Raw genomic sequence first — 12,367 nt, 5'->3', positions numbered from 1 at the left:
CATGTACTGTGCATAAAGCAGTTTCTCTCCAGGAAATAAAATTGCATTTAAAAATATTACCGTGGGCTAGTTTGACTTCACAGAAAGCTGCGTACAGTAACATTTGCAGGTGTTCGATTATCATGTAAACCAATACTACAGAACCAAATATTTTGTTGTATTGGCACAAGCAACATGCTTTTTCTTAAAAATGTGCAGATTAAGGACAAAAATGAACACTGATTTTAGGAAAGAAACAAGACGTCCGAACATGGAAACCTTGCCGTTTCACAAATTTAAAACCGTTTAAACAAACTCAGTAGGTATCCACCTAACAAGAGAATTCTGTGATCAGCATGTGCTTTAAAGTGTGTAATCTTGAGTGATTCAAATACGATGTGAGAGACATACAAATTAAGTCATGTCAGTTAATAGAGAAACTTCTACAATGATTACAACGAATAAACATCAACGAGAGCCACACCAGGCCTAAAGCGCAGCCTTCCTCCCACAAGGCTGACGATTCCTAAAACACTCCTGTCTGTCACACAAAGGTACACGACTGCAGTCACACACAAACACACACTTTACATCTACTAATGCCTTCACCTCCACTGTGCAGTCTCTTCAGTTCATTTATGATAACACAGTCAGGTTTGCTGAAATGTGTCCCCGGGCAGGCTCCATTTTTAATCCCGCAAAGTTTTTTCACACCATCAGGTGGAATTTCACAGTTTCGGCCTCACTGTGTGCAGAGGACCTGCTGGTTTTATGTTAACTCTCTGTCACCCTCTCCTCCATAAAGATAATTGTTGGTTCCAGCTGGTTGGACGTACTCCTCGGTCTTGTCCCAGTCTGACACCCAGCCTCCTCCTCCTCCCATGCCTCCTCCGTTAGGGTCTGACCCCTGGTTCATGGCTCCGTAGCCTCCTCCCCCACTTGTGCGATACAGCTCCTCCGTCTCATTTGCGAGCTCGTCCTCATCCAGGATGCCGCATTTCTCGTCGCTCAGCTGCTCTGGCTCGGCCCAAGCCTGCTTCTCTCCAGATGCAAAGAGGCCTGCAGCACACATAGAAGAATGTAGATAGTTAATTTCAAGAATCAGTAACAGAATATGTTTTACTGAATTCAGAATAATAAATAGGCTGCTGCATATGTATTATTTCTCTGGTTGAGTAGGAAATGTACATACCATAGAATATAACACCTCCATAATGAACAAGCGAGGCAATGAGAAACACACCCTGCCACTCCTCACGGGTCTGTCAAAGGGCAGAATGTAAGAGTTAGTGTAAGTGTGTAGTGTGTTTATGAGCAGGAAAAACTTTTAGTTTCCGTTTAAATCAACACGTACTAAAGGGGAAAACATATTCACCAGTGTGCACATGGACTGTTTAATCTCATGTGCACTGATCACCATTCAGTGCAGGATTAAACTGACAAACATCTCCTTGTATGGAAATGGTAAAATGGTAAAATTAAAAAGAAGGAAGTAGCACTTCTGCTGTTGTCTTAGATAGCTAATATGAGACTGATAATACTGTATGTTCTTTGACCACACCAAGTCACAAAAGGGAACTTCATTTTTTTTTTTTTTAACGACTAGATTGCTGACTGCACGTACACATTTGAATGAATTTAGGAGTCACACATATTCACGATAGGTTCTCACCTTGTGCTTCGTCATGGCACCCACAATAAGAGGGCAAACCATGCCAGACAACGTGCCCACACCGTTGGAAATACCCATCAGGATACTAGCATATCGTGGTGCAATGTCCAGGTGGTTGACATTGAAACCTTATGAGGAATAATAAATAAATAAATAAATAAATAAATAAAGTTATACATGCACAAAAAAAATAATATAAATCGATTAGTATTTGTAAGCAGAATGACTTGAGGAATATTTCACCTGAAATTGCAAAACCAGAGAAGCCCACTGCCAGGACCAGGAAGGTAATGGCAATACCTTTTGTGTGTGAGAATCCGACCACCAGCAGCAGGGTAGCCTCCATGCCAAACCCTAATGGAGATAAGAGAGGGAAGAGCGCAGAAACAAACCAAGAATGAATTTAATACATTAACTTTAAATGCTTACTAAACTGAAATCCATTTTTGTCCACGACTTTCTTTTCTCAACTGCAGTTGATAGTTATCTCAAGTTGCTAGGCAACATGTAGACTGTATTCCTCACCACTTCATTTTGGTGTCAATTTCTGTAGTTCAGAAATAGCCGACAGAAGCAGATGTTCTGCTTTAGAGAAGTGAATCATCTTTCGCTTTATACAGAAAATGTTTTCTCACTACAGAATCAGCCACTGCGCATTCTTTAAAGTTTACATGACTGAGTCAGCAGACTAATTATATCTATAGTCTACATGGTCATATCTGAAAATATTGTTAACCAGAATACGTGCATATGTTCACCACACATATGCTAGTTCTGGTCTTGCATTTTTTCTTCACTGTGGCCCTTTCTCACCTCCACAGTTCATGAGTTTCCTGACATTGGTGGTGGTCATGATTTGGTTAGTGCGCAGATAGTCGGCGAGCTGACCGCCGATGGGCACGATGATGGTCATAACCAGATGGGGGAGCGCAGACACAATGCCCACCTAGATCAGAGAAAGAGGGAGGGCAGGGGAGTAATTATATGCAGCAGATCTGAGGCCTCTGGGGAAGCTGAGTAATCACCAAACACGATCAGCAGAAATTCTATCACGTTCTATTGTGCGCGATCACATTCTATCGCGTGCGTGGAAAACTTTTGCTCCAAACCCTGCACGCGTTTGGTTTTTAGTCACCTTGCTAATCTCGAACCCAAACACCTCCTCAAAGTACGCAGGCTGGCTGATGAGGAGCAGGTAGAAAGTCCAGCTTCTGCAGAAATTGGCCACGATAATGGCGTACACCGGCATGGAGGTGAAGAAGGCTCTCCACGGTGTGTTGAACTTCTGCAAGAGAAAAACGACTAAATTCAGGGATTTTATTATGACGTTCTTAGACCTCTGATACACTTGCAAACACACATGATAAGTAGTTTACTTGACTATATAATTAATTAGTTGAGGTTGTTATAAAAACTCGAGAAACTAGAAGTGTGATCAGTAAGCGGAGGGGTGGGGTGGAACTTTGTTAGTTTAGCTTGAATGCAGCCACAGAAGTGATGACCGCTAATAAACCACTTCTAAATGTGAGCGCGTGTTTCTGACTCAGCTCATGTTTATCATCTCATCACATTTCCTACTGTCACACATTCATAGTCATTTCATTTTTTGAGTGAAACAAAGTGTGTTCATGGGCAGACCGAGACAGACTGTCATGTTTAGATGTTATTGTGCCTCAGATTTCCGCTGCACGCTCTGACCGTTACTGCCTGCTGGGATGACTCGCCAATGCTCTCTTCAATATATTTCCTCTCCTCATCGGTGATGGTGGGGTGGGCTGCTGGACTCTCGTATGACACCAGGATCCAAAAGCAGTACCACATGATACCAAAAGTTCCTGGAGGAGAAGAAAATGAGCAGAGCAGGTGTGAAAACATAAAAGGGAGGTTAAAAAGAACAAACATTGCAGCTTCTCTGGCGGAGAAGTGAAAATATGTCCTGTTTTTAGATTTACTTATTTTTATAGTCTTGGCCTGCTGTGGTTTTCCTGTGCATGCCATTTCAGTAGGTGTTGTATTCTGTGTTACTGTGAGCTTGCAGATTTTCATTCTATCAGCAGTTGCTATATCTCACTGCAAGAGGCAATGTGCATCTTCTCAAGTTGAAAACCTTGCTTCAAAATTTCAAAACAAACAAATATAAATTCTGAATGCTTTGAAATGGAGGCAGAGTGTCAAAGGTCACTCACCATAGACGTAGAAGACAGATGACCATCCTGAGTACTGCACAAGGATCCCAGCTAACGGCATGGCAATGACAGCACCAGCGTAAGAACCTGACAGAGGAATAACATTTGGTTTAGGGCTACATGTACACGTATTTAGAATCATCATGAGCTTCTAAAATGTGAAAAATGCGACGAGTCCAAGATTATGTGTGAAACTGGCAAAATTTTCATCTGCTGTCATGTGTGACAAAGATAAGTAGCAACGCATTTTTTGGTTGAAAATGGTTGCGGATTCATTTTCTAAAAGTAATTTTTAATGAAAATGTATTGCTTCAGGACAGAGGGAAAGGGTTACAGGGAACAGAAACTTACCACAGAAAGCTGTCGTGGCCAGACGACTTCTTTCAAGAGGCGGTGCCCATTTGGCCCAAATACCGTGACAGGCCGGATATGAAACTCCCTGTTGAGTACGGGGGTTATAGATAGGAATTAAAATCATGAAAAGCAGTTTAAAATACAACATGTAAATAGAAATGCTGCGCATGGAGCACCTCGACGAGTCCTTGAAACACCCTGACAATGATAACACAGCCAAAGTGCACCCGCGCTGCTGAGGGGATGAGCATGTTCAAGCAAGACGTGGCCACTATAGCAAAGCCAAACACTCTGAAACAGAAAGAACATAAAGGAAATGGATGTCTAATATGCCGTATGATTCAGTCCTGCACACAGTAGTGTTATGTGTGGCCCAGCATACCTGTTTGCTGCAAACTTTTGGCAGATGAACCCTCCAGGGATTTGGGTCACTATGTATCCCCAGAAGAATGAACCGTGGATCATTCCCACTGTTTCCGGATCCCAGTCGAACTGCGCTTTCTGTTGAGGCAGACAATATGCAATTTAGAATTATGAATCTGCACTTGAATTAGCTCTTTAGCACCACAAACTATAGATTAGATGTAACAGAGCATATGGCATCTAAAGCCAGACATTAGATTATGTGGAACAACCAGCAGCTAAGATGAAAAGATGAAACAAGAGACACGGTCCTCCAGTGACACCTACTGAACAGTCACAAGCATTTCTACATGTGTCCTTTTACTAACTCAGTTTGACCTTCCACTTTCGGTTTTCATCACCAAGATGTGTAAGATTCATTATGACACTGCAAGAATGGCACACAGCAGTCAAACATACTGTATCACCGAATGACTCGGCATGAAGATTTCCCTTAATTGGAAAACAACTTTCTCAAAGCAGACATTTTCACCACTGGAAAAGCTTTACACTACTAACTACATTCATTTAAGACTTGATCCTTGAGACCTGATGGAACATGCAGCAGAGGTTAGAGGTGTCCACATATGTGTTTACCCAAAACGTATCTAAAACACTAATAGCCTGGAGACACAATATTAGTTATTTTTCCTTGCTGTCGTTGAATTTTTCACTTTAGTGAAAAGGCCAGCTTCCTTCCGTCACTCACCACTATGACCTCCTTGTTGTCTCTGTAGATGGTGTGGCTGTTGACCATGCTGACGATGGCCACGCCCAGGTTGCACCGGATACCGAAGGAGATGCAGAAGCCGAGACCCGAGAGGATCGCGATGATGTAGCGCCTGGGCAGGCCGAAGCACGTGCAGTCCACCACGGGCATCTCCTTCTCCTCCACCAGCTCCGGCCGGCCCTCCGCCGACAGCTCGATGGTCTCGCCATTTTCCTGTTTCTTCTCAAGAGCTCTGTTGGAAGGAGCGAGGGAATTCATGTATAGGGTAGTCTCTACTAAAGTCACCTGGTTGGCCCTTTATATATCAGTTAAAATATTACTTTTCAATGCGATCTAGGAACATTTGCAGTCTCAATATTCTGCCTCATAATAAATCTTGACAAAACACAGCTTAATTACAGTTAATTACATTTCAGAAAGTCCTCCAGATAATAAGATAAAGTCTGCGGTTTCATTTCAGCAAAACAGACAGGAAATATCTCAGCTTTTGTTTGGCTTACTTTCTCTACATTGTCTATTTGCTTTCAGAGGAATCAGTTAGAAGGTGAGCCAGAGGTTTCCCAGTCTCTCGCTGCCACGCTGAAAACAGATCCTACTGTGAAGGGCTTGTTGGCTGACAGCTCAGCTGGATAAAAGAGCACGAATCTCGATGTTCAGACAATCTTTCTCGCTGTCAATTTGACTGGTAACTCCAGTTAACAAGACGCAGCCAGCACAGTTCTCCGCTGGCCTCGCATCACTGATGTTTGTTGGAAAGATCTTTGACTCGTCTCGTCAAGGTGTTAATACACTGAGTATTTTTTTGTGATGCAGACGTCCCCCTCCTGACAGAACTGGCCGACAGCGGAGTGCGAGTGGAGCCCCGGTGCTCCTCTTCCTTTCATGGCTTGCAGAGAAACCCTGAGAAGCCGTGACCTCTGCCAGCCTCCAGTCTAACAAGCATCAAATATGTATCTACCCGCAGCAGTCATTTATTAAACATGACATGAGCAATGCTGAGTTCTGAGATCAGACTAGAACATTGTGGGTGCAGCTGATGGAGGACAGAGCCTCTTTTACTATAAATTACAGCTTTGGTTTTTATGCACACTTTCACGTTTAATATATGTGCAAATTAAAAACTGACCCCCCATAGGCTTTTGTCTGGTAAATGTAATTTAAGGTCATATTGTCAAGAGATTCACAACGAACATGTGAGCAGGCTGCAACTCAGAAGCTTTTTGGAACACTTGTAATGCACATGGTAGGATGATATAGGGTAAGGGATCACGATCAGACACCTGAAAACAGATTCATTCCTCCTCAGTCTGCGTGAGACATATTATTTTTCAGTTAAAGGACAGGTAGATTGTTTGCACTGAAACATATTTCCAGACACAGATCCCTCATGTGATCATTATAGGCTCGTAGCAACATCTTTAGGTCAGATGTTCTGAATCTGTCAGAGGACAATAGATTATCGCAGAAAATGTCTTTGTAGAAGAATTTTGCAGTAGCCCATTGATTTAGATTTTTTTGATTTGCAGATTGCAACATAATGTGAAACTGAATAGAAGATGGTATCATTTGTCAACCTGCTAGCACGGAGACTGATCTTTTAACTTCTGTGATCTTTAGTGGGAAAAAAGAACAAAAAAAACACATTCGGGTGTACTATAATTCTTAGCTCTTAGCAGTCGCCAACGGTGACCATCTTGGAAAGAAAGACGAAAAGGGAGTATAGTTTGGATGCATTATGTACTGCAGCCATATGAATAAATGAAACCTGACATCTGATAGATACATTTAAAGGTTAGCAAGCACGACATCTGGATTCAGTTTTCATGTCGTCTATGTGTGTCTACCAGTCAGGTAGTAGGAAGCAGGACGTGTTTATTAAACAAAAGATAATTGTAAGTCTAGAGAGACTGGATGCCACTGAAAAGATGCTCGGAGAGTCAAAAGCATTAAGTGTTTGTTAACGTTGTGATACAAGCCTTTACATGTTACTTCTGTAGCGCAGGCCGAGCCTATCAAATAATTCAGTAGGGGTCTATTCTGCAGGTTTTGTCAGTCATCTAAGCCTATATGTCCACAGCTGTCTATTTCCTGTGGAGACATAGAAATAACACGAACACTAACACATCAAGTCACAAAATAGCTCCAATAATAGCATTTGTCTTCCTGCCAACAAAACTGTCCAGAGGATTCACTTAAAACCTCCAACAGTAACTGGGAAATGAGGCATTCGTGCGCTGTTAGTTACTGTAAGCAGGGGTTCCAACAATCTTCAACACTGATCAAGTATTAATGATTCTCACCGTTAAATTATTAATATCTCCAGCTCTCTTGGACTATTTTCGTCTGGGCGGGCCCCTCTCTTCATTCTTCCTGTCTCCTCCTCATCTTTTAACTCTGCCTTTTACCAGCAGCTCCCCTGACTCCTGCCGAGTCTCACACACAATTCGCAGCGTTTCTGTCTTAACACCAATTTATTTCCCTGGTGTTCAGATATAGTGCACGCGATGCTCTGTGCAATATAAAATACCTGCTCTCTCACATCTTTTTAATCACATGCCAGATCTGTTGCAGTGACTTTTCACGACTGACCCTGAGTTAAGGAAAATCCGTCGTAATCCTTACAAGCGACCTGACCTTCTCCTGGTTGCTCTAATCAAACCGTGATGAAAGGTCTGGCTGGAGCGAACCGGCAGAGAAATCTAACTAAACTGCAGACAGCCTTGAATCTTGATTAAATGTAAGAAAGTTGAATTCACATTCCCGTCCTTGCTCGAGTGAGTACACCCGGTCCTATCTCCAGGTTAATCTCTTAATTCATACACCAAGGACAAATGTCAGGGCAGTTCAGAGTTGAGTCATCAGCTTGGAATCATTGATTGGATAAGAGAGAATCAAATAACTGATTGTTGGAAAGCTTGGGAAGCTCCTCCAGAACTCCATGAACTCTGTCTAGTAACACAAAATGTTACAGATAGATATCTAGTGTACATTTTTACAAAGTATTTTGGACATAATTTGAAAAAGAGAACATTTTCATTTGGAATCTCTAGATAAACCAGTCATGGCAAAGCATGCACTGGAAGGCAGGATTCTGTCCTCATACAGAGTTGATTACTAAACTTTACCCAGCCTAGATTATTCTGGTAAATTTACGCACAGTATTTTAAGTTTAGTGGCTGAATGGATGACAGGATGTCAGTTGGTGGCAGATCCGTAAAATTATGTTATGATGTCTGAAGAACAGAGAAGAAGTAAATACACAGCCATCTTTCTGTCTGCATTTCCCTCTGTGCGCCAGTTAGTGACTGTTGCGTGCAGAGAGCAGGACTGGAGAACAAGCCGGTGCGCTTTACGCACAGCTGCAAGGTACCAAGGGAGTACCTGAGAGCACGTGCGCTCCGCGGAAATGACAGGCCGCTGCGCGCTCTCTGCCGCAGGCCGAGAGGCCTAATCCTGCATGCTAGACGCCCTAAAGGGGGGGAAGGGACACAGTGACGAGCTATCGGGCTACTTAAGAGGAGAGAGGGAAGTGGCCAAGGTGTACGGCCTGCAGGGATTTACGTGGGCCGACAGCTTGGACGGGGAGAGGCTATTTCTGGAGAGGATTTAAGTGTTTAGACGGTGCATCAAATCCCGAGAGAAAGAAAGGGGACTCCATCAATACCTCCTTGCTTTCAGATCACTAGCCGGGCTTAAGGCCGCCTCACACATTCAATTTCTGCGTTGTGTCTTAGCAACTTGATACTAAGAGGAGAATAAAAAGTTTACAAAGTCACACTAAAAAATTGTGTGCCACGTTCCGAGCTTGATCCAACACAGATTTGTTGCTCTGCTGTTGGAAATCCAAATTTTTAGTTCTGAAAAAGTTGGAGCCTTTACTAGAGCTAAGGATGATACGAGTCTTCCTGAGATTACCGTCCAGTAATGACAGATGTGACAGGCCTCTAGAGTTCGCTTTGCGCTAAACACACGGTTTAAGACACACTTTTATCAAACATCTCATCTGTGCGTGGTGTAAACTGAACATAATGCTCGACTGCTCAGTCAGCAAACTGCGGATGAAACTGTGACGGGGTTTCTGTAATTTGACAATGTGACATCACTGCAGAGAAGCCAGGAAGAGATGGATCCCGGCTATCGATCCAGCGCTTCGTTTTACACTGATGGAACAGTTTGTGCCTAAAATGAAATTTAATTCGGTTTTTGTCCCTGGGAAGCAAGGGAAGATAATTTACTTAGCACTGCGTGTGAAGGAGACTTTGCAGGCTCCAGAGCGTGTGTGCGCTCACAGAAAATACTTTCAACTTTTGATAATCATATATTATATCCAGCAGTCCTTTCCAAATGGAGTCATTGTGAATGCCCTTGCCATGTGTTAGATTCAATCGTATTTACTATGGAGACAGATGTGCCAGGTTTTCCGGGCCCCTAGACATCCTGATCTTCTCTTCTTCTCTTATCCTCTCAAGATACTTATTAGATCATGTTTCAGAAACATTAGGCAATGACCCTCCCGCAGGTGTCGAGAATAAGTGCACATTTATAAACTTTCTTTGTGACATTAAAGGTCGGGCTGTTTTCTAGGTGCATTGATTTTACATACCCGTATATTTTCCCGAGAGTCTTGGCTGCCACGGCCTTAAACCTGTCCGGCCGGATCTCCATCCTCACGACTCCAGGACCGGACCAGTGTGCAGTCTTTGCGCGCTCCCGACTGAGCGCACAACCTTCTCCTGTGCTCCCTCCGCTTCGTGTTCACATAAAAAATATATATATATATTGTACTAGGTTACCAGACTTCTTAATCCACAGTTTCCTGTGAACCTATAGTCAACGACACCGATTGTCCGGAGATTTAATTTACCTCAGGTGTCTTTATATAAAATCAACCGGGCAAACATTTTCAGTCCAACTTTGCCACATTCCTTAACGTCCAAAACGAACTTCTTCACACTCTCCGGTGTCCCAAAAGGTTGACAGCGCGATGAGGGCAACTTTCGACAGGATTCATGGCCAAACGGTGCCTCTGGCCGTGGTCCTGAAAACAGATTACTGCCGCCTGCGCGCTAATCTTTCCAAGTGTGTGTAGTGAGTGGAAGGTGGCATGTCACTTCCTTCCACGCAAACCGGCGTTTTAAGCACCGACAGTCCAAGCAGCGGCTATTCTCGGAGCGCACAAGCCTTGAATGGAGGGAGTTAGAGTAAACACCGTCCGATCGAAGCATATCAGCTGGGTTCCCAGGTATTTGTAAGACGGGATGTGCGCGCTCTTCTCCGGACGCTGCAGTGATTGCGGGTGATTCTGCGGTTATTTGTGACCAGAGATTGCATTAAAGGGGAGTATAAGGGCGCACTAGATAACATGAATACAAGGCTTGGGGGTGGGGGTGGGGGTGAGGCAGGCTCCAGGTTTTGTGGTTTTACTTTGTTGTGCGTTGATCTCAGCATATCTTGTGCGTCCTGTGCGCTTTAACAACAGGGGCAGGGCTGTTATATCGAATTATCACTGGGAGCTCTGACACATGGATGTGAGAACTGTTTAATACTTTGACTTAATGACAGTGATTTGGGACAGGAGACTTATGAAGCTGGATAAAATATTCTTTTGTTTCTTTAGCATATGAGGCACACTTGCTTTTATCAATGCACAAAGGGCAATGCACATGCATATTTAAAAACAGATGTTTTTTACTGAAGATATTTTGACACATCACTGTAGGAAATGCATTAGTGTAAATAAGAAAATTAAGGATGATTTCCATTCAGGTGTTTCATTTCAAGCTGTCCTACTTTACAGGAAAGAGGACATGGTTAATGTCACTAAAAACACTCATGCATGGTCACTTATGAGAAGTCAAAACATCTGTGACATGGATGAGGATGTACATCTACTTAACCCAAATGATCCTGTGGTGAAACGGTCTTTTTTAAGCCTTTTTGCAACCTTACAGCCACTGTCTGTAGGGAAGGGAACAATGTATGATGTTTAGGAGAAAATGTACGCCTATTTATTTAATAATTATTTTTAACAAAACTGGTTTAATCGGTCTAAAGAGGCACAAACCCTGATCTCAGTCTGAGAATCTGTATGTCCTTTAACTGTTGAAGCTCATAGGAGTCCGGTTTCATTTCACTGAACAATGGGACTGTGGTTATTGATCAAAAACCCAAATCAGCAGAAGAGTATTGATTTTTATTGCCAGTTTATTTTCTAATAAAATGGTGAGTTAGTCAGATAAGGTGCAGAAAAAGCTTACAGCTGATAAACATACGGCACAAACAACTACAGGTCATGCATGTGATTGCATGTGACAGCTACTGTCATTCAGAAACCTCCCACTGCTACCTGCTCGATATCAGATGTAGCTCTTCTCCAGATCCTTGGCGGATATGGTTCTCAGAGACTGAGAGGAGAGGAAGAGGGGAGGGAAGGGCATGGCGGAGGGAGGAGGGGACAGGCTGGGCGGGACAGAAATGACAGACGGGGTGTCCGAGAGTGAGCCGTATCCGGCCTTGCGCACGTCCACCGCGCTGGAGTTGGCGGAGGCGTGGAAAAACACCGGGGGAGGATCCATGGGGTCTGCGGTCAAATCTGGAGACAGACATGGTTAACTTTGAGAGAGTATTTGCAGTTGTGTTTCCACATCATTTTATAGTGCCTCCACATGGCAGCAAGCAGGAAGTGCTCTGGCACCAAGAAGTCATGCTCCTGTTTAGTTACTCAGCCGGTCTGCGATGCTTTACAACACATGATACCCAGGAGATGAGAGATGGAAAAGAAGAGATGATAATGACTGAGACGCTCTCACTGTGTCTACTGATGAGGAGCCTGTTTACACTCAGAGGTTCTCAATCCTTAAAACCATCATAAGTTATGTATATTTTCACATATACAAAAAGTATCCAGTGTCACTTTAAATATGAACACATAAAAGTTGTGCCTTTCCAGATTCCTGACTGTCAGCGCCGCTCAGTAACAATGAAATGGTACCTGGGTCATTGTTTAGTTGGGTGTGCAGGTACTGCTGCTTGATGTAGAACTTG

General features: G+C 43.3%; 1 protein-coding gene across 1 annotated transcript; it reads right to left on the bottom strand.

Moving 5' to 3' along the window:
- Positions 1 to 748: 748 nt before the first annotated feature.
- Positions 749 to 10,343, bottom strand: LOC311504742 (vesicular glutamate transporter 1-like; the record flags this gene model as incomplete). The annotated part of the gene is made up of 13 exons (XM_084567999.1): positions 9,927 to 10,343; positions 5,303 to 5,555; positions 4,574 to 4,692; positions 4,368 to 4,482; positions 4,189 to 4,276; positions 3,838 to 3,924; positions 3,350 to 3,486; positions 2,787 to 2,936; positions 2,465 to 2,597; positions 1,895 to 2,005; positions 1,652 to 1,779; positions 1,172 to 1,241; positions 749 to 1,038 (listed from the first exon to the last, which is right to left on the bottom strand). The coding sequence occupies exons 1-13, from the start codon at positions 9,986 to 9,988 to the stop codon at positions 749 to 751; spliced, it is 1,743 nt and encodes a 580-aa protein (XP_084424125.1). The 5' UTR covers positions 9,989 to 10,343.
- Positions 10,344 to 12,367: the final 2,024 nt, after the last annotated feature.

Source organism: Chelon labrosus (assembly GCF_963514085.1).
Source record: "Chelon labrosus genome assembly, chromosome: 19".
In the NCBI taxonomy this organism is placed as follows: Eukaryota; Metazoa; Chordata; class Actinopteri; order Mugiliformes; family Mugilidae; genus Chelon; species Chelon labrosus.
This window is presented reverse-complemented; position numbering and strand designations above follow the sequence as displayed.